This window comes from Ochotona curzoniae, unplaced genomic scaffold (genome assembly GCF_017591425.1).
Source record: "Ochotona curzoniae isolate NIBS_2020 unplaced genomic scaffold, NIBS_Ocur_1.0 contig_4148, whole genome shotgun sequence".
NCBI lineage: Eukaryota > Metazoa > Chordata > Mammalia > Lagomorpha > Ochotonidae > Ochotona > Ochotona curzoniae.
The window spans coordinates 3,832,262-3,854,990 of NW_024466146.1; the positions used below are offsets into that span (position 1 = coordinate 3,832,262).

At 48.2% G+C, this 22,729-nt stretch overlaps 1 protein-coding gene across 6 annotated transcripts in view; it reads left to right on the forward strand.

Annotated features, from left to right (window-relative positions):
* Positions 1-22,729, forward strand: part of NRP2 (neuropilin 2) — a 112,650-nt gene that overhangs the window by 22,539 nt on the left and 67,382 nt on the right. For all 6 annotated transcript variants that reach the window (XM_040984536.1, XM_040984539.1, XM_040984537.1 and 3 more), the window contains exons 3-6: positions 12,677-12,858; positions 18,693-18,923; positions 19,892-20,047; positions 22,148-22,317. In XM_040984536.1, coding sequence (XP_040840470.1) covers positions 12,677-12,858; positions 18,693-18,923; positions 19,892-20,047; positions 22,148-22,317 — 739 coding nt within the window. The remainder of the gene's footprint in view (positions 1-12,676; positions 12,859-18,692; positions 18,924-19,891; positions 20,048-22,147; positions 22,318-22,729) is intronic.

A 22,729-nucleotide genomic window follows, 5' to 3' on the forward strand; every position in this document is an offset into this window, starting at 1 on the left:
AAGCAGCCGCCCCCAGCGTTCTCCTGGGCAGGACTCTCCCTGTCCATGGCCTTTCCCATGAATAGAGGGCAAGAGGCCAAATTGCCCGATGGGAGATGCAGCTTCTGCTGGTGTCTGCGGAAGTCTCCTGAAAGCCGACAAAGCTGAGAGGAGAGTTCTCTGTGGTTCAGGAGGGTGTCTCGCTTTTGCTTGAGAGACCCTCAGGTTGATGACTCATGACATTATTGCAGATTTACTGCCCGCCCAACCACAGCCATCTCATGATTCCCCAGAGCTGTGAGCAGTAATACCTTTCTGTATTGCAACAACCCTCCTAATGACACAAACAGATCCACCTCCAGGTACCTGGGACAGTCATGGGCATGCTCCCACTAACTGAACCCAGCCGGCAGGCGGCCTGTGCCAAGGACCCCACCCAGCAATTTCAACTGGCCTGGGGAGTGGAGGGAGGAGAAAGCCCACAGATTGTTCTCGTCCTCTTCCCAAGGTTAAAGAGCAGTTGGGACAGTGGGTTATTTTTGGCCATTTGTTTGCAAATCTGCGATGTTGCAATCACCACCCTCACAATGCAAGTTTCACTGTGGACTTCTTAACAATGGGCCTTATCTTCTGATGGAGAAAGTCACTAGAGATTTTATCATGCACGATCAGACTCCTTCTGCCTCTCAGCCTGGCACCTTCTCTACACCCAGCGATCCCAGAGGGCCAGCCGCTCACCCCATGTAACTCCTTGTAATTCTCCCTTCTAATTACGCCTACTGAGAGTGAGTCTTCAGAAATTCAGTGGAAGTGCCAGGTGTGGTGGGGATTATGCAGAAAGGTGAAATACACTAGGTCAGGAAATTAGATTTTTTTCAAAAAGGGATTTGGGATTTGTGTATTTTTCTTAGTGATGAATCCTGTGGCATATAATATATCTATATATGGATAAAATCTTTGCTTTGTCCTTTTTAGTGGCAAGGGAATTTAGACCTCTGGATTAAGAGAAACTTGAAAGATAATTTAATTCCATTCTTTCCCTTCTGCCAGGATAAATCATCCCAGGGAAAAATATGAGCTACCATTGTGTTTGCTTCTGGATAGCACTCACATCCTTGCCCTTCATCATGGGGCCTCGCATCTCACGACTCAGTTAATTGCAGAGTACTTGGTTGTATTCATTTGCATAATCAAAAAAAATTTTTCCTAGAAGGAAAATCACTGAAAAATGTTAGCTGGGTCAAAATTAATTTTTGAAAGAACGAAAACAAGGAGAAAGGAAGACTTGTGAGTCATGCTCCAGCTCGGGAGGGCAGCGTAGCGCTCCATCCATAAAGCAGAATCCATGTGATTCTGTGTGCCTCTCCCCACCCCCCCACTCCCGGCTCTATAGCCAAGCATCCTGGCAGTCTTTGTGTGTGTCTCTACTCTGCCCCATCAGAGACCCAGTGGTATGTTGGTAGGTGGGTGGAAGGATCGTAGGTTGAACAATAGTTGCAAATGTCTACCAAATGTCAAGTACTCCCCTTGACAGCCCTATGGGGCAGAGAGAAGCTGTTGATATTCCCATGGAACAGGTAGAGATGCTGAGGCCCTGGGAGATGGCAATGCTGAGGCTGGATCTGAAGCTGGGCAGCTGAAAGCTGCCTTTGCTCACCTCTGTCAGTCTACCCCTAGGGGCTGTCTGCTGCCCCCGAGCACAGGTATTTGGGGCCTCTGATTTCTTCAGATATCCTTGACAAGGCTTTTCCTTTTGTCCTTGTGTTCCTTTTCTTCGGCTCTTCCTGCCGTGTGTTCACCTCCGGATGCCGGCGGGGCAGCCAAGGAGCGGGGCAGCCAAGGAGCGTGACTTCTTTCTGTGTCTTTCAATACAAGCAGGAGGCCCGGTTCTTGGTCAGTCATGGCCCCCCCTGCCCACCCCCCCAACCCCCCGTCAGCCAGCAGTCATCCCTCAGCGCCCTCTTCAAATTCTCTGCCGTCCTTACCACCACCTTCACTCCTCATCTGGAATCCAAAGACGTGAGGGCCAGTAATAGAGTGTCAGCGGAAGTAATTGATTCCTCACACCGAGAGAATTCGCCTGCCTTTTGTGTCAATGGAGCTGAACCACAGTCTTGGAGGGTGAGCGAGACGTGTAAACAGTCCACGGCTGAGCTGTCAGGGCGAAGCCAGACACACTGGAGAGGGAGCAAGAGGGAAGCGGTGGAACAAATAATTGTTTTATTGGGAAGGAAAGGAGTAAATAATATTTCAGCCCAAGAATTGGCAGGTGGCAGGAGATGCTGAAGCCCAGGCAGCAGAGAATCGTGGTGCCGGTTTTCACAGCACTTTTTCTTTGTTTCCAGGTAGGAAGCTTCGTCCCCTCGGTTGCCCTCCCCCTTCTCCCATTATCATCATTAAAATAATTACCGTAACAATTACAGTTGATGAGACCCCAGGTTTATAGAGCACCTTTCATCTGAAAGTTCAAAGTGGTTTATCTGTGTGTCGCCCCTTGGAGAGTGGTGGGAAGGGAAGGACCTGTTATTATTTTCCTTCTTATCAGCTGGGAAACTGAGGCCCAAGCAGATCCAGGCTTTGGGCCAGACCTGGGGGCAGGCTGCTGGGTTAAATGTTGGGGTTCTGACTTCTCCTTTGAGGGTGCTCTACTGCTATAGTCTCCCCCACCCACCAGGACCCTTGATCCCTGTGAGGTTCCCACAGGACACCCTTGGCACTAAGGTTTCCTCACTCGCTGTGCGCACCCTGCTGGTTGATACGGTGTGGCCTCACGCCGGCAGACAACAGTTCTACTGCCTGCTTTCAGCTGTGGGGTAAATAAAGCTCTTCCGAGGTCTGACTCACACTGTTTCATCCTGCTTGGAGATTTCCTGTAATCTGCTTCCCTTTTATGCAGGAGCTCATGTGCTTTCCTCATAGTCGAATGCGCCTCTGTCCCACAGCATCCAGCAATCCCAAATATTTGCAACTTCCTCCCCACCTCCCCTCTTTCCCAGCTATCAGCCCTGAATGGTGCTTTCAGAAGACAAGGGAGAGATGAGGGCTTTGCCATGCGCTGTGGGACAAGGCTCCCCGGGTGCCCCATGTCGCCACGGGTGCAGCTCCTGGGCGGTGCTCGCAAGGAGGAAGCGTTTCCAGCTGACTGGCCTCCAAGTGCCGTGTCCAGGATCTCTGCCTTGCTGTGGTAGCAGTGCCTTCCTGTTCGGACATTAGCCCGGTGGGTGTGGGGGGCGTCATTTCCACCCTATGGTGCTTTTCGCACCGTCATGACATCTTGGCCCCTGGAGCCAACAGGCACTCTGAGCTCTGTAACCCGAAGCTCCAAGGGAATGAAGTGCAGAAGTGGGGCCCCTCACACCTGCCACGTCCTCCGCTCATTCCCCACTCTCTGCATTTCCCCTCAGCATGAGTTTCAGACAGGTTGTAAGTCTTCTGAGTCTTGGGGTGGCAGCTGGATCCTGGCTAAATGGGAGCTGCAAAATGACCAGGAGCCTAAATCCCTGGAAAAATAAAAAGGATGTTTCCCAGGCAGTGATCAGCTGGCTGATGCCCAAAGCCCCATTCCCAGTGGCTCCCCTCTTTTTTTGGACAGATGAGGAGGTTATGATTTGCCCTACCAATTGGATCCTCTGGGAGCCAGGGTTAGTGAACACCTGTCCCAAAGGGAATGGTTCCCCCAGCCGTGTGGAGGGCCGCTACCAAGGGCCCCAAGGCACCAGGATGACGTGCTCTGATTTCCCCTCCACAGCTCTTCCAGCCAATCCTGGGAGACCGGGAGGAGCTTAATCCCTGCTCCCATTTATGAGGCCAAACAAACTGAGGCCTGAGAGCTTCTCAGGTCGGCATAGGATGATTTGGTGAGTCTTCGTCCTGCTGAGACGCACTCTCATCCTCAGGTATCAGCAGCTACTGCTGCTGTCACCGTGGAGAAAAGGGGTAGACATGAACTGTGGGACACGCTCCTGTGCCTTGACTCCTGTGTCCTTGCACAATGCCAGCCACACACACTTCCAGTTGAAGACTCAGGCTGAGAATTTTTTATAAACATTGGAGCAAATGGAAGAGGAACCCCACAGCCATGCTGAAAGAAGCTTGCCCGAAGCCAGAAACTCCACCTTGGCCCTGATTGCCAAGAAAACCATCCCTTCCGTAGCAACAGCCTTCCATCTAAGAAGCCACCAGAGTGCCCGCTGGCCCACCCGGCCTCAGGAATGCATCTTGCTGGGGAGCTGGCCCAGTGTGGGAAACAGAGTTCACCCAAAGGGTCAGGGCCCAAGTGCTGGAGGCTTTGTACCCCGGATCCTCTCCAAGTTCATGTGCAGCGAAGAGGACCTGGGGGTCCTGTTTCCCCACACGAGATGTGATCTTGGCAGCACGCTCTGTGAGGAACAATGAGATCCAGGGCCTTCACCATCATCCTGGCGCTTCTGCAGAAAAAACAACCAACAAGTATAAATAGCCCTTGTTTGTAGTTTCCATATTCTGGCCTTCAAGGTTTTTTAGAATAATTCCTTCAGTTTGTTTTGGGTTATTCTCTCCGCATACTTCCTTGGCTGGGTGGTCAGGTTTCCTGCCTTCTAAACACTCTGGTGACCCTAGCTGGGTGGGGTTTTTGAATGCGAAGCTTAATGTATTAGAGACCCATGGTGGGAAGAAAATGCGTTGCCAAACAGCCGCCACTAACAAGGTCCCTGGCACCAACATAGGATTACAGACGCACACAGAGTTTTGAAATTGGTTGGGGCCTTGGAGTCGGACAGCCAATAATCCTGTCGTGTAGCAGTAATCACAGATAACTCCTGTGTGGTGAGCACCTACTCTGGGTCAGGCATGGGGCTGAGCCACTGCGTGTGTTAATTCCCGAACTGTGGCAAGGTCATGTACTTTGCCCTTCAAGCCACAGCAGAGGAGGGTGGTTTTGAGCCTCAGAAACACAGATGGAAATAAATTCTCAGAAACTCCAGTACCTGAGTCACTGCTGATATGTTCATAAAGGAGGAATATGGTTAAGAAGTCCCCCAAGTTTGAAAACATTGAGATTCTAGCTCTGGCTGTTCGTTTGGTCTTCTCAGGCCTGATGTCCAAAGTGCTGTGTGTAAGCAGTGTGCCATTCTGTTTTGCTGAGCACTGCTGATAGTAGGAAGACCAGCCAGTGTACTGTCATCATCCTTCCCCAGCCCAAAAGGAAGAGACTGTTACTGTTTATAGGCAAAGAAACAGAAGACTCAAAGGGATTGTGTGCCTTGCCTGCAGTCACCAGCGAGTGCCAGAAACTAGGTGGCTCTGTCCACAGAGCCATATGTATGCTGTGTGCCCCTGGGCATATCCAACAGCCTCATAGACTGCTCTGTAGCAGTAGTTTATGATTTCTTTTGTCCCTAGCCTCTTCCCTAGGAAAATGTGCACACACAGATTCCCAAACCTGGTGACATAAGATTTCAGAGGTCTAGGCCCAGTGTGATAGCCTAGCGGTTAAAGTCTTCATCTTAAACGCACTGGAATCTCATATGGGCACTGATTCTGGTCCTAGTGGCCCCACTTCCCATCCAGCTCCCTGCTTGCAGCCTGGGAAAGCAGTAGAGGACAGACCAAAGCCTTGGGACCCTGCACCTGCACAGGAGACCTGGAAGAGGTTCCGGGCTCCTGGCTTCAGACTGGCTCAGCTCTGGCCTTTGCTACCACTTGGGGAGTGAATCAACAGAAGGAAATCTTCCTCTCTATGTCTCTTCTCTCTATATATCTGAATTTCCAATAAAAATATATAAATCTTTTTTTAAAAAAAATTCAGAGGTCCCCAGCCCACTGAAACCCATGTGTGGCCCCTACTGGCAATCAATGGCCTGAAGAATATGAGCTCTAGACCATGCTTGAAGGGCTTATAAATACACAGGATCCTGCTTTCTCACTCAATGAGCCATATGTTCACATACGGGTGTACATGTGCTTATAAAAATACTGCACTTAGAAAATTAATATGTTATCCCATCTGAGCACTCACAGGCGAGATTTCCACTGGGTGAATCTTGAAACCATCAAATTCCAAGTCTGCTCACTGTTTCTGTTGGTGATTTGTCTATTAATTTTGGCATGTCTGGTAGGCTTTGTTTAAACAGAACTAAACAAAGAAGAGTAAGGTTCTAGTCAAGCTCTTTCGTCCCTGATGCCCGTTTTGTGGAGACTTAGGACTGTAAGATTTCTTTGCACCAGACCCCTGCTGACACCGTTGGTACTTTCGTTGCCTTCTGCTTTTTGTTCGACAGCAAGGCAAATGGGAAGGAAGTGGAGTTCTGTGTGCCCTGGTGTGAGCTTGCTCGCTTCCAAGGCTGAGTCCAGCCTTGCCTTGTCTTATGACCTAGGATAGGTCATTTCACCACTCTAAGCCACCGTTTCTTGATCTGCAAGTCACTGGTAATCATAACACAGCCTGGTGGGTCTCAAGAAGAACAAGATAAAATGCGAACTGAAGGCCTGGCTCAGCGTTACTGCTCAATAAAATACAAGTGCTTGCCATTGATGTACTAGCTTCTTATTAAATGACCGGTGCCTATGAAAGGAGAAATTCAAGGAAATGAAATTTACTTCTTAAAAATCTTGACCTGACAGCAAGCCAATTTCTCCATTAAGGCTGGGCACCCACACAAAGCTCAAGAAGCAGGTGTCCTGGCTTTGGGCCTGAATTGGCCAGAGACCTCAGCAAGGTGCAAACCTGCGGCATGGCCTCTGTGTCTCGGGCAGCTTCGGCACTGTGAGATTGTGCACGGTCCCACGGCGGTTTCCTCCTATCTTCCCTGAAGGTATTACTGTAAAGATTAATAAAATAATGTTTGTAGATTTCTCTGAGCCTCCTGAAAGAAAGACACTCCAGCAGGCAATGCATTCTTTGGCCTGGATAATCTACTCACGAAATATGGAACTTTGAAAGTGTGAGAAAAAAATCTCAAATCACGTTGACAGCATTTTAATTATAGTTGATTTGTTTGCCACTAATAGTGAAAATGCTGTCAGCATGATTTGAGATGTTTCTTCCACTTGGAATGTTATATTTCATGTTTTTAAGTCATGAGACAACATTTTGGGCTTCAGATGCAACCAGAATAGCTCAGTGAGTGTGTTGGGGCATGAACATGGAGGACCAATCATATCCAACCCTTTGGAAAGCATCGTTATGGGGTAGTGTCATCTTAGGCAGAACAACCCCTAGAAGTGCCTTCTTCATTTATTCACTCAACAAGCGGTTGGTGGTCACTTCTGTGTGCCAAACACCCAGCAAGCATTATAAACTCAGCCGTAAAAAGGCTTGATGTTTGCTCTCATGGTGCTTACAATCTAGTGCAGGAGATAGATCCTAAGCAAATAAATAAGGATGTTGACAGGACCTTCCCAGATTATAATAGCAGTAAGGGAAGGAAGAGAATGGTGAGGTAGAGCATACAAGCCACCCATCTCACATAGGGTGATCAGGGCAGGCCTCTCTGAAGAGTTGGCGTTGTACTTAGGCCTAAAGCCTGAGAAACAGTCACTACATCCAAAGCAGAGGGCATTGCAGGGAGAGTAAAAAAAACAGTGCAAAGTCCCAGGGTTAGTGAAGAGCTCACCATTTGCAAACTGTCTTAGACCATCTATGATGCAGACGGCACAGGAAAAGCATGGCCTGGGTGGCAAGGACTGTGATGCCAGGACACAGGCACAGATACAAATCCCATCCTTACTCAGAGGGCCTGTGCTCTCACTCTTTGGTATGGAGCCCCCTCCTGAGTGCTTCTGAGTGACATCCAAACCATGGTATGCTGACAGGGGCTGCCCCTTCTCCTGCACCAAGGAGACAGACTTGATATCATGAGACTGCTGCCTAACTCAGCTCCCAGGGTCCTGCTGGGCAGTATCGAGTGTATCTAAAGTTATGGAAACTCCAAAGTCCTTTTTTCATGTTTGTCTAATGATGAGTGGAAAAAGATGAGATTGTTGCTTTTTCATATCTCTCCTGGGGACTCTTCAAATTAATTCTACAGCTAAGATTCCCACACCCTCAGGGCAGGTTTGGGGAGAGACCTGAAGACTTTAAAATGGAAGAACAAAGTAGAGCAATGGACTTCCAGACAGATGTTCCACATGCAGATGTTGGAATCTGTGGAGAAAGGTGAAAGGGCATCACAGACTGTTGGAGAGAGAGAAAGCGGGCCAATAGTAGAGATGGCTACTTCTGCTCACAGAAAAAGAAATGAACGGACACAAGGTAGTGTTAAAGCTTTGAAAGGAATTTTTTCATTTGAGAGAGATTATGAATAATGAAATGCAAACACTGTAGTTAATAGGTCTATTGCCTTCCGGAAAGTGAGTAATATGTCCTGAGAGGAGTAGTTTCCCAGTTATCCTATTTGCCTATGGTCGGGATGAGCTCTTTTGTACCCCTAGATTCCTTTACCAAACAAACACTGGACATGTGATGCTCCGTGCAAAGTCACGTTTATTCCAAGGGCGCAAACTTCCTAAGCCTCGGCCGAGCTTTTCGCAAATGAACCCGACAACATGGAAATTTCTAAGGAGATTTGCTCCAGCTGTAGCAAATCCTTAATAATAAAAAATTTCCCCAAATGACTCAGTCACACAGGAGGTAAATGAGACATTCTGTATGAAGTCAGCATGCCACTTGGAGTGTGCCTTTATAGGAAAAGCACAGCCAGACAATTCGTGTGGTTAAGTGGGGCTTGTCTAAGGCCTGGAACCGGGACACTGGAGGAGGGGTAGAGGGGAGGGGACGGCAGCTGTCAGCTTGTAACCTTGGGTCACTTTTGCTTTAAGTAAATGTGATAGAAAAAAATGCGATTTTTCTAGGAAGTTCTGGGAAGGGCTGCTTATTTGCTTCACAAAAGGCTTCACCAGCGGGCGGGATCCTTTAACTAACAGGCTCAGAGAGAAACAGTATAATAAGACTGAGTGACAGGAACCTTTAACAAAAACACCCCTTTACCACAGGAGTGTGCAGGTTAGGATGTGTTTGTCATTGGCTGCAGGGCAAAAATGGAGTGAGACCCTGTATCTGCGCAGTAAATCGGGGCAGGCTTGCAACAGTGACATTTGCTGAAATAGGCCTGCTTCAGGACACTCTATTAATCTCCAGAATGACTCCACAGGTGGTTAAGCCACGAGACAAGACCCTCCCACTGCTGCTGACCAGGCCAGTGGGATGGCAGGACACTGCTGTCCTTCCTAGAGAAGTGAGTACCACTAAGCCCGGAACTACCTGGTGCTCTTGGAAACGCTGTCAATGTCTTTAGCGAGTGGGGGCCACGTACTTGACACTGAGCTAGGTGTTCTGCAGCGGGGAGGTTGGTGGTGCTGATGGTGATTATGTTGATGGTGAAGATGATCTGCTGGGTGGTGATGCTGTTGGTAGTGGTGGTGGTGATGATGACCCGGATGAAGTTGCAGTTTCATTTGCTACATCCTCAGTGCTGGATTGGTTTTCTCATGTCCTAACTCTGGGGGGAAAAATTATTATGGAAGCAGCTTTACTTTATATGTTATTAGCTTACTAAAGAAATGCAGACTCATTATAAACAATTCAGATCATAGAAGACAATAAAGGAGAAATTAAAAATTGCCAATTATCCTACACCCATATGTCTTGCCGCTATGAATGTTTTAGTGTATAGCCTTCCAGATTTTTCTATGTTTACACAAGGTTATATGTATTATTTATGCACATATATATTTCTCACACACTTTCAGCAGTCTGCCTTTTTAAAGTTCTTTCCATAAAACATAAAAATCCAGACCTGCAGCACTGTGTGCAATAACAACAGAGCATTTCATTTTATAAATATGTTGAAACTGGTTTACCTGCCTTCCAGGCGTGGACTTTTGGATAGCACTCTGCTTGTAAAGAATGTACCATCTCACTTTTCATTGCCTTTTAAAAAATACATGCACGTAGCTGCATACACATTTTTGTGCAATCAGCTGGCTGTTTTCTTAGGAAAACAATCCCTTAGCAGTAGGATTGCTGGATTAAAGACTGTGTACATAATAACTTTTGTCCAATTTTTCCAAAAGGTTTAAATAGGCTCACCTACTGTATCTTTTTGGGAAAGTGATTTCGGCTTTGCGTCCGTGCCTGACTTTTTCCCCCTGCTGTGCAGCTGAGAACATGACCGATCAGTTAAATTCTGCACACACTAAGTTTTGGACTAGATGTTCAGTCTTATATGTAGTCACTTGACTCTCACCACCACCTTAGGAGAAAGGTTCTACCTGCTAGCCCTTTTTCCTCTTACATCTGCCATTTCTGAAGTTTAGAGAAGTGCAGTGACTTGTCTAAGGGCACACAGCTGAAAAGTGGCCAAGCTGGGACCCAGTCACAATTGTGTCTCTTTGAAACACTGGGACTTGGGTGTCCAGAGCCCTGCGTGCTCCTGCAAGTGAGCTTGGTGGTGTGTGATGACAGGTGTAGGCCTAGGGCTCCTCCTACTTGGCACTCTGAGAGGGCAGCACCTCATTCAATGCCAAGTACTCTCCAGAGCAGGGAAATGACACGCAGGGGTTTTCCAGAAGGTTTTTGGAGTTCCCTTTGAGGACGAAATAAGCTGCTTTCACTTTGTTTTTCGAAGAGAGGAAGCCTGTTTTCAAAAGTCAGCATCATGTCCCGTCCTGAAATCACAGATCTCGAAACATTGCCGCATTCCCACAGCCTTCCCAAGTCCTTGGCCATCTCTCTGGAATGCCAGGGGAAAACAGCTGCAGGCTCGGAGCAGCTTCAGCCTTTCTTTCTTAAGGATTGGTACTTTTTTTACGTTTCCCATTTTCATTTATTTGTTTTCATTTTATTTAAAAGAAAGTTGAAGAGTGAGTTGCCATGTGTTGGTCGTTCTAACGCCCACAACAGCAAGGCTGTGTTAGGTCAAAATCAGCAGTATCTCCCATGTAGAGGGACCCAAGTTCTGGAGCTATCACTTGCTATCCCTCCTTCCCTCTCCTGGTGCAGCTAGACAGGAAGCTGAATCAGAAGTGGGGTAGCCAAGACTTGAGCCGGGTACTTGATATGGGATGTGGGCATTGCAAGCAGTAACTTAATCATTGCACTGAATGCCCACCATTGCCCTTCTTTAGGCTGTAGGGAGTCCAGTCCTCTCAGGTCCAAGCATGAGCCACTCCAGGTCTGCTCCTTGTAATTCCTTCACAGGCTTATTTGTGGGGAAGTGGCTGAGCAAGCAGCACTAAGGCTCTTATGGGCTGGAGTGAGGGCCGTGGGCCTCTGCATTTGCTGTAGCCCCCTCTGCAGAAAGCAGGCTCCCACAGACCCTGTGTGTGATGGGCATAGGAGACACAGGCACATCACAGGAAGGGAGCATTCCAGGCTCTTACTTTTCTCGCCAGTGAGGAGATTTCTTAGGTGTTATTTTAACTGGTTGATGCAAAAATAAATAGAAAGGAAGAGCAAGGGGAAGGAATGGTTTTCAGTAAATAATGGTCAGTGGGCAGCCATTTGAAGGGAGCCAGTAGGGAGGAAGTTTCCCACCTAGGCAGCTGTGACAGGACTATTAACTGGGCGCCTAGAAAGGGAGACAAACATAGCCCTTGAAGACTCCCAGAGCTCATACTGCGGTTGAAAAATGTGTGGCTGTAAAGATAAAACGGTGCATTATGTGTGTCAGCCATGAACCTGGCCAAGGATGTCTTTAAGGCATCTTTGTTTCCTCCCCGGCCTCATCCCCATTTTATGGAGGGTAGCCTGACCCTACCCTTTGCAGATTCTGGGTCTCCAGGGATCCACTGTCTGCTTTGGGAACAAGGTTTTTATTGCCTTATGTGGTGTGATATGAGGACTCCTTTTATGAAATAAAAGGAGTTTTGACTAGAGCCTGGTGATATGAAAGTGGCAGAGTTGTCTCAAAGAGGGCAGTGGCCCGTGGATGTGGAGTCTCTGTCACTAGCAGTTAAAGAGGGAGTGACAGTAAGTGTGGGACCAGAAAACAGATTTCTCGGAAACATCTGGCACTGTGCCTAGTCTTTTACGTATATGCTGTTTTTCTCTCAACTTTTTGGAGTGGATTTAAATTTTTTTTGTTGTTTTGTTTCATCGAGAGTCACAGAGATAGCATTACTGGTTTACTCAGACGTCCACAATAACCAGGGCAGGTTTAGGCCAAAGGAAAAAGCCGGAAACTCAAGCAGAGTCTCCCATGTAGGTGGCAGGGACCCAGGTATTGGGGCTGTCACCTGCTTCAGCCAAGATGTAGATGAGCATGAGCCAGGCAGTGGACTCAGGGACCTGGGCATCCTGCTCAGTATTGTGGCTGTGAAGCCAAAATGCCTGCCCCTGGATATATTTTTTTTAATCCTCATCTTACAAATGATGAACTTGGTATTTGAAGGGGGTAAGTAATATGAAGGAACAAAGAGCTATGAAGACGAGACCAAGACTCAGAGATCATAACGACAATAAGAATGCAGTTGGCCAAGAAGGAAAGCAAGGCTCTTGTTTTGCAGTGCCTGATGCAACACTGCTACTGCTCTCAGGTGGGCCTGTGATAAAGCTTTCCATAGCAGTGTTCCAGAGGGCACACAAGCAAGCATGCCCCAGGTTTGCTCCTCTGTGACACCTGAGTGTCTACAAGCAAATGGGGAGAGCAGGGGAGACAGTGGTGCTTTTCATCTTGCAGCGAGCCTCTCTCATGTGTGTCTGCTGTGTGTCATCTAGGTATGACTTCATTGAGATTCGAGATGGGGACAGTGAATCTGCAGACCTCCTGGGCAAGCACTGTGGGAACATCGCCCCACCCACCATCATCTCCTCGGGCTCCATGCTGTATATCAAGTTCACCTCTGACTATGCCCGGCAAGGGGCAGGCTTCTCTCTGCGCTATGAGATCTTCAAGACAGGTCAGTAGGGTCACCCTTAGAGAAGAGGGTAGGACATGGGGAGGGGGTGGGAGTACAGTGGTCCTATGGATTGAAGCAGGTACAGGGGTTACAGTTCCATCCAGCTGGAACAAGGTGACAGAGGAAGCGGCTCAAAGTGAACCCACAGATGCATGAGATAAAAGTCAGTGGAAGTTACCTTCAGGGGTGCAGGGTGGCAGGCAGACAGAGCAGGGTAGGTGCCACCAGCAGAGTAGGGGCGGGGGAGGAGGATGGCCACTGAATATATGAGCCAACACTTTTTAAAATATTTGACTTTTGTGCATTTTTGAAAAAAAAATTAAATAATCTTCATGGGAACAAACATAACTTCCTTCCAATCACTTCATGGTTTAAAGTTGCCTTTATTTGGAATTACATGGGACTGAAGGATATAATCTCTTCATTGTTTAGAGTCTCCACAGATCTTACCCTGACCCATTCCCCTCCCCCAAAGGGGTCACACTGTAGCTTTTGAATTAAAATGTGACATCCAAAATTCCCCCTGGCCATTCCTCTTACCACCACCTCTCACCTTCAACCCTTGACTCCCAAACACCAGATAGCAGCCTTCCTGAAAAGTCATCAGAAAGAAAACAGAGAAAGAGGGCAGCCGACACAGTCTCTCCTTTCAGTTGGCTGCTGGGATCCCATCACGTCCCTCTACCACTCCTGCAGGCCCCGAGAACACAGGCCAGTTCTCATTTCTGTCCACAGGCATAACAGGTTCACCCATAAGATGCAGCTCCAGTGTCTGCAGGGAGGTCTGTGCGGGGAGTCCCTTCTCTCCGTGTGTGGTGCATCTTCACCAAGCACATCCTCCCCTTGGCCTCCTCAGGCTCATGCCCCCATCCCCTCCAGGCTCATGCCCCCACCCCCTCCAGGCTCATGCCCCCACCCCCTCCAGGCTCATGCCCCACCCCCTCCAGGCTCACGCCCCCACCCCCTCCAGGCTCACGCCCCCACCCCCCCCCAGGCTCACGCCCCCACCCCCTCCAGGCTCATGCCCCCACCCCCTCTAGGCTCATGCCCCCAACCCCTCCAGGCTCATGCCCCCACCCCCTCCAGGCTCATGCCCCCAACCCCTCCAGGCTCATGCCCCCAACCCCTCCAGGCTCACGCCCCCAACCCCTCCAGGCTCATGCCCCCACCCCCTCCAGGCTCATGCCCCCATCTCCTCCAGGTTCTCACTCGCAGGCAGCCTCAGTTTTACAACTTCGTGGATGGAGTCTGGTGGGGGGAAGCCCTCAGCCCCGTCATCAAGAGACCCGAGGCCGGCGCCTGTTGAGTTCAGTGTGAGGGGAACTATTCATATATATTTTCTTTTTCATTAAACAGTTCTTGAAAGGAAGTGGTAGCTGCTGAAAGCACTTTTTCTATCCACTCTGTCTAAATATTTGTCGGACTTGTCTGCCTGAGCACAAGAACTTGGAATCGAATGAAGGGGTGGGTCCTGGGGAACTGTGTCAGCCAGAGTGGACTGGCACAGGGTACGGGTCCCAAGTTGGTCTGTTTGTGGTGGTTTTCATGCTCCTGACCACCGTCACTCCTTGGGGGACTGACAATCGATGTGTCTGCCAGCTCTGGGCTGGTGTGACTCCCCCAGATAAGTTGTTCTACATTTTTGTGAGTTCCGTGCAAGATGCAAATAAACCAGTGTCGCCAACACTGATAGGACCTCCAAATCCAGGCTGAGAGACAAGTATGCAAACCCTCAGCGCCTGACAGATGCACAGTCACTGTTGGAAGAATACAGTTGTAAATGGAAGTCAAGATGGAAAGTGTAATGTGAGGCAGGATGGGTGCGTGCTAAGTAAAGGTGCAATTAACATGCTGTGGTTATGAAAGCCAGGGAGCAGCTCGAGTGGCTCTGGGGAGTCCATTAGACAGCAAGGTCCCCAGTGCTAGAGCTGTCACTTGCTCCACTGTGGTGATCATGAAAGGCAAACAGCCCTGAAGCAAGATCTTCCCCGGGAGGGGGGCCAGGGAAAGCCAGAGCCAGGGTGAGCAAGGCCATTAAAGCCCATCTGTGGCCTCACGTCTCGCAACTGAGTGCTTTGCGAGGCGTGAGGCCGCTCTCCCCGTAAAGCCACACAGAAAGGAAATGTTAAATCTTCCCATCGTGCCAGTTTGAGAAGAGGATATTAACTGATAAAACACACGAGAGGGTGTCATCATTCAGCATTGCCACTTGGAGGAGAGGCAGAAGCAGGATGTAGTCTGTGACTGCTTGAGGACCATGGTGCCAGCCAACGTAGGTAGGTGGCTTGGGCATGGAGAAATGGAAGGACAGGCATGGCAGAGCCAATCACAGCCACGCTTCTGGGAAAGTGAGTGACGGGAGAAGAGCCCAGCCACCTTCTCAGAGCCACCCAAACTCGGTCAGGCCTCTGTGCAAGAGAGCAGCTCGCAGCAAGAAGAGCCATTGTCTACACACAGGATCCAAATGGAGAAGTTTCAAAAGATGAGTGTTTTTTCAGGTGCCATGTCCGCACGCCCCTGTTTCCATGGCTGGAGTCCTCAGAGAAAATCCGCAGTTGACATCGTCCATGGAACGTGAAAGAAATGGGTGTCCGGACCACAGCAAATCCAAACACAGCTATGTTTGCTAGCCGGATTCATCAAGAGAAAGATGGGGGGAACTGTAAACAGAGATACACAAATAGCCTTGGCCTGGTGCGGCTCTCTGTGGAATCGGAGTGAGAGCTGAAACCCTCAATGCGGGAACAGATGGGGCTCATGGCCCGAGTGGAAGGTTCGTGTCTGCCCTACGTGTGGAGACTTACGGGAGATTGGATGTGTCACTAAACTGTCTCCATGGTACAGGCCAGGCCCAAATGACTCACAAAGATCTCAAATCACCAAATCCTGGGCAGAACAAATAAGGAATTTTTGCAACTTAAACAAAACACTGAAAGCAGTGGAACATGTGGTTTTGGTTTGTTGTTGTAGTTATTGTTTTTTATTTTTCTTCTGATGCCTCTGGACCCAAAGTCACAATCAGGTTTTCTCTTAGTCCATGCCCAGTGACGTTTCTGAGCTTTCTCAAGCCACTCACAGAGAGACAAAGTGCAGACAGCTCACTGCCCCCTGCCCAGTACTAAGGAACTGAAGGAATCTGTGGCCCAGCCAAGCTCAGCTTTGAATAAATCCACTGTGTCTCTACTATGGTTATATCTGTAGAAACTTCTTCCCCTTGCAAGGTTATTATAAAATTTATGTCAGAAAACAACAGAGTGGGTGTTTGTCATAGTGAAGTCCAATTTCCATGGAGAATCTTAACATTGAGTGGACTTGGCTATCTGTTGACTGAGGTTTTCTGTTTTGTTTTGTTTTGTTTTAACCTTCAACCCTTTTAACACATTGTAGAAGGGGAGTTTGCATTAGGGAGATAGCTGTAGGACTTGGTCTCTTCTCTGAGCTCTTTGCTCCGTGTTTGATGTTCAGCTGTCTTCCTGATGCATTGTGTGGCAGGCAGCACCGTGGTTCCATAGATGAATGCGTGGGTTTAATAGCTTTGATTTTTCTGCATAAAAAGGCAACACCGACAAGTCGTATCACTTCATTCAAAATAAGACAGAGGATATTCTCATTTAAAGCCATATATCAGACAGGCACACCTTTTTTCCCCCATCTTAGTTTCCAAAGATCAAACAGTTCTTCCCAATGGAAGGCAGGATTTCAGAACTCTTCAAACTGGATGCTTTGGCATCTCACATTCTTCAGGTCTGTCTTGGACTCCTGGGTGTCCATTGTGGAATCCCCACCACTGAGAGGGACCAAACGAAGATTTTTGTCCTCAATGCCCTACTCCCAGGGGGTCTGGGGATTCCCCTGACCTGCCAAGGGAATGACAATAGAGAAAGTGCTTGGAGGCAAAGTCTGGATGCCTTTACCAGCTCTCCAGCAAGATGTGAATAGAGAGCTAATTTCCACCCAGCCGTGAGACTCCCCAAGTGGCTCACATGAGGAAGCCTCCATGGGGCCATAAACTCTAACCTTTTCAGAATTCCTCTTGGCCCCCTGAAGACCTGCCAGCTGGCTTGGTCTTTGCCAAATTGCATCATCCCCAGGCCATTGAGGGAGCCCTCAGGAATTTAAGGCCTGATGATAAACAAAGCTTGGGGGGGGCGGGGAGGCAGCTCCAGCTCATCCCACCAAGCCCCAGGCATAGTTGTCAGTCAGCTAGGCTTGGGCCTACCCCTGCTGCTGCCCTGCTCTTGGATGGGGAAGGAGACAGGAAAACATTAGCTCCCAGCTTCACACGTCTGCAGTTCTCACCTTGCCAAGGCGTCAGGTGGACTGAAGGTAATGAATAGAAATGGAGGAGACATCAGGACTTCCTGTCCTGTGGGTAATAAAGCAAACAGCAGCTCTCCCCTCCCCCAACTTACTTGCGTGGCAGCTTCTCCCATTCAGACATTTGGTGCTCTCCAGAAAGCCATCATCAATAAAGAGATGTGCAGAGGGGCCTGCTCCCGGAGCCGTGGATGAAGACATTGCCGCAGGCTAGGATCGGTGTATCGACATCACGGAGTTGTAGTTCAGTGCCATCCCCAGAGAACACTTCCTACACATAAACACCTGGTTTATTGGGTCTTTCTGTGCATATTTTTCCCTCTCGTGCTTCAAGTGCTTATCAACCTGCTCATAAATTCTGCTTCTTTTTCTTCTTCTAAAATCTGAATGTGGCGAATAAAATCAATCCTGATTGTCCAGCAGCTATAGCCATGGCATTAACTGGCCTCAGTGCTGGCTCCGCATTTATCTGTGGGCCCATGGGCATGGGTTGTGGTGTTCCAAGGACCCAGTCCTGTGGCTCTGCCCTGGCAAATGGTGACCCTAGCCACAGCAAAAGGAGGGCTTTTCTTTATAGAGGATTCCACCTAGAAGCGTGGGGAGACAGGGTGGCCATAATCCTCTTAGGAGCTCCGGACACTCTCCAAACTTGTACCAGGCTGCGAGCGTGTGCCGCATTTAATCAGCCTGCCTTCATGCATCCCAAGCAAGCAGATACAAGCGCCAAGGAGGGGAACAAGGCCCTCCCCTCCACAAAGGAACCAGAAGCCTTCCAAATGTCATACACTGCTGCCTTTTTCCAAACTTGCTGCTGGAGCGGCCTTTAACATCCCCAGCGCCCCACTGTGATCCACCGGCTAAAAACGCCGATTGTTAATTGTCTACCCACTACAGAGCAGCTCGTTTTAATATAGTCATGACATGAATGAGACCCAAGCTCCCCTTTGCCCCTCCCTGAGGCACCTTGGATCTCGGAGGGAGAAGGGCACACTTAGTTGGCTGGGGTACAATGGGGGCTAGTGTTGAGGTCAGCAATAAATAAGGGGTAACATTGTTTTCCCTGCTGGCAACCAGCAAGCCTTCCTTAAGGATTGAAATAACTTACATTTCTACAGTGAGCAGCTGAGTGATTGAGAAAGAAGACTCTGTTCCTCTTTTTAAGAGAACCTCTCCCCTCTCTCTCTCAACACACACACTTCTCTCTGCCCCTCACCACCAGTTCCCTAATTGCTACCCTTCCTCTAATACGGGGACTGAGCCAGCTGTGCTTTCCTGATTCCTATCCTAAAGAGAGAAATACTCGAGGGCTTGAAATATGGATCAAGGGCCACTTGAGTAGAAACAAAAACCTCATGAGTAGGGGAGATTGGGATCCAAATATTTAAATAACCCATGTGACAGAGGCCATAAAGAAAGCCATCTTTTTTTTTAAGGTTTATTTTTGTATATGAAAGATCGGGTTAGAGAAGGAAAGACAGAGCTATCTTCTTAGTGCTACAATGCTTTTTTGCATGCAGGCTCTGAAGATTGTTCCAAAAACTTCACAAGCCCCAATGGGACCATTGAGTCACCTGGGTTTCCAGAGAAATATCCACACAACCTGGATTGCACCTTCACCATCCTGGCCAGACCCAAGATGGAGATCATCCTACAGTTCCTGACCTTTGACCTAGAGCATGACCCTCTGCAGGTGGGAGAGGGAGACTGCAAGTATGACTGGCTGGACATCTGGGATGGCATTCCACATGGTGAGTGATGCCCCCATCATGAGGTGGCTTGTAAGCTCCTTGGAGCCCTTAGGTGACCCGTGGTGATTTTCTCTTCTTCTCCTTCGTCAAGGACAGTTTGAAAGCTATTACAGACAGGCAGTGTACTTTCGAGGAGATCTTTCTTTGGGAAAGGATAGGAGACAGAATAAATGGTTGGTAGAGGATGAGAAAATTTACATGTGGCATTCTTTCCAAAAGCGGTCAAACCAAAGAAAGGTATCTGAGAAGACACCTCTAAAGCCAGACTGACTTAGTGCCCATCCTACTCTGCTTTCACCAGCTGTGCCACCTTGGATGAATTACCTGACCTGGTGATGGCTTATCTGTCTCTGTTGGCTGCTGTTTTCACCACCATTGTAGTGGTTGCACTGTTATTAATAATACAGTCATGAATTTGGACGTGCGCATCACCCAAGTCCAAGAGACTTTTGCACTTCTGAGGTGAAGACTGGTAGAGATCTTCAGTATAGCCCATGTTGGGGAAGAAATTAATCTTTCTCCTTTTCAGTCATTTTAAATGTTTTTCAGTAAAAGGGAAACTTAATGCATTTTCTCTCCTAGAAAAAGCATGCCATTGAGTCAGAAAACTAAGGGTTGAGTCCCAGCTCTGCTATTTCCTAGCAGTGTGAGCAAAGAAAAGTCAGTCATGAGACCTCTGTGGACCTCAATTTCTTTTTCTGTAGAACAGGCATCGTAATGATACCTTTCCAGCACATCTCCCAGGACTGGGAGGCCAGAATGAGGCCAACTCCGGAAAAGTACTTTTTAGTGTACAGAGAAAATATTAGACATTGTTCTTATACATGTGGTTTGGTTGCTCTTTGATTTTTGTGAGAAGTTATACAGTGTGATCATCCACTGCATAGCATGCAATGGTGGAACAGGAAAATGTGTTGAAAACTGAGGGTCACATTCTCCCTTCTGTTTGCCTCTCTTCATATGCGCAGTTGGCCCTCTGATTGGCAAGTACTGTGGGACCAAAACACCCTCCGAGCTGCGTTCTTCCACGGGGATCCTCTCCTTGACCTTCCACACAGACATGGCGGTGGCCAAGGATGGCTTCTCTGCACGTTACTACCTGGTCCACCAAGAGCCACTAGAAAGTAAGTCGGCCACCAGAGAACTTTTGTCCTGTCCTCCTGTCAGGGCTGTAAGGTGCCCAGGTTACGAGAGCCTGCCTCTGCCACAGATGGAGAGGGGAACATTGCAGAATTTGCTCTGATGCCCAAGGTCAGGGAAAGCACCCACTTGCCAGGCAGAGATTAAAGAGACAAGAACCAATGCTGACTTGGGTGCTCATAGTTTTTACAGTAATGTGTGTGTCAAGAATGAGTAGTGCTCAGGGAAAGACACAAGCCTCAGATTGCTTACCTATCAATGAAAGGCGACTAATTAGGAGGATCTGTATAGAAGCCCCTTCCTGCATTGTCTACGGACATTGTTTTCCCTCTCTAAGCCCCAGAGACCATTTTCATAAAATACAGTACCTCTCTCTGCATATATATAAATATATACACATATATGTATAATATATATATAGTGTGTGTGTGTATGTGTTAAGTATCTATATCTTAAACATCTTTGATCATTAAATAACTCATAGGCGTTTCCTGGCAAATCTAGTACATATGCTTGGAGTTTCAATTAATACTCCTTTTTTCAAAGACTTATTCATTTTCATTTGAAAGGAAGTTCCAGAGAGAAGGAGAGACAGAGAGAAAGAGTGAGATCTTCCATCCACTGGTTCACTCTCCAAATGGTCACGTTAGCCAGAGCTAGGTTGATCCAAAGCCAGGAGCCTGGAGCTTCTTCTGGGTCTCCCCTGTGAAGGCAAGGACCCAAGAAATTGTGCTATCCTCTACTGCTTTCCAGATACATTATCTGGGAGCTAGATCAGAAATGGAGTAGTAGGGACTTGAACTGGTGCCCATATGGGATGCCAGCACCACTGCTATGCTGTGGCAGCTCCCCCACTGCACACTTCTAATAGATGTAGTTCTTGGAGTTACTACTCTGTGGAAGCCGCTGTGGAAAAATCTGAAAAGTGCCACTCAAAGATCCTAGCACTTGGGGTCTAGGCCATGTGCTTCTGACCTTGAAATCAGCTGTCTGAAAACTTGGCTGTGAAACAATAGCACATCTGCTCAGAGATCATGTCAACAGCCTTCAGACACAGGCTTCAAGATGTGCTGCCATTTCTCCTTCAAATTCCAAACTTTGGGGCCAAGAAAGTACTTCAAGCATGGTGACAGCTAAAGACATCCTGTTGGGGCTGTAGACAGCTCACCGCCTCCAAAACTACAGACACAGCACCCTGGCCTGCAGGAAAGTCACTGCGCTCTGGTCTGAGCCTTGCTTTCTGTTTTTTTGTTTGTTTGTTTGTTTGTTTATTTCCCATCAAAGAGTTCATGAAGCCTGAGTGACAAAGGAACAGTACAGCAAATTGTACCAGGATCTACAAATGGCCAGTGCAGCCCCAAAGCTAACGGATAGATTTGATGCCACTAAATATGACTGCTCCCTTATCAAACACATACACACCTAAGTATTGATCATTGCTCATAGCATCCAGGGGAAGGACAATCATTTCACCTGCAGGAGAAGACCAGAGTTAAGTGACTTCTGAGTCGATTTGCCCAGACAGATGGTGCAAGGGAAGAAAGTGTGACATCCATGGGCTCAAAAAGAGGTCTCGCGGAGACAGATATTTATGCTTTGTGATGTCTCTCTTCTGTGCCAGAACTCATGAGACTGTTGAGTGAAAGCGAGAGATGCACAAACGCCTCCTGGGAATATATTAATAAACGAAGCTTCCCACGATGTAGCAGCCCACCCAGGCTGCCCTGCCTTTATCTCCTGTTTACCTCTATCACAGTTAGGTGCATCTGGCATCTGCACACATCCATAGCCTGCAGCAGTAACAGTGCTTATGCTTTAGATCGTGTTTTTCATTTGTATGATGGTTCTTCTTTATCCACAGCCTAATCTCTTTTAGGTCCAATTTAGCTTCCTTCAGAGCCAGAGGGGTTGTCAAACTCCCTCACTTAGTGTAGTTGTTTTTCAAATGTGAGCATATAATTAGTGTCATTAAGATGAGAGAGTACCTGCAAGGACTTGTCCCTAGATGGGAGCAGTGTTTGGAGGATCCCAGGGATTAGAGATTGAAAAGCCTAACCCTGCCCTTGACTTTCTCCATTTCCCAGACTTCCAATGCAATGTCCCTCTGGGAATGGAGTCTGGCCGGATCGCCAATGAACAGATCAGTGCCTCATCTACCTACTCCGACGGGAGGTGGACCCCTCAACAAAGCCGGCTCCATGGTGATGACAATGGCTGGACCCCCAACTTGGATTCCAACAAGGAGTATCTCCAGGTATGTGTTCTGATCCCACATGCTGTGCAGAGTGTGGAGGTACTGGTGGGATGGAGGTGAAGCTGAGGGGAGTGAGAGTTCATCCTTGGAATAGGAAAGGACACAAAGAAGTTCCGCACAGCATACTTGAGCGCTTCATTCATTCATACACTCATTCATTCCATATATGTGTCAGGTGCAAAAAGATTGTACCGGACACTATGTTTATATATACTGAAACAAATTGGTGAATGACAGAGACACTGCCCTTGCCTTTGTGGGAATTAGCACGTCTGGGAGACGTTCGTTTGGCCAAGATGCTGTTCACCCCATTGCCATTGACATCCAAGCACTTCTAAAGCAGTTCCTTGTCTTTCATGCTCTTGGCACCAGGAGGTAACAGAGTCATGAGCAGTTTTCCTGAGGGCAGGTC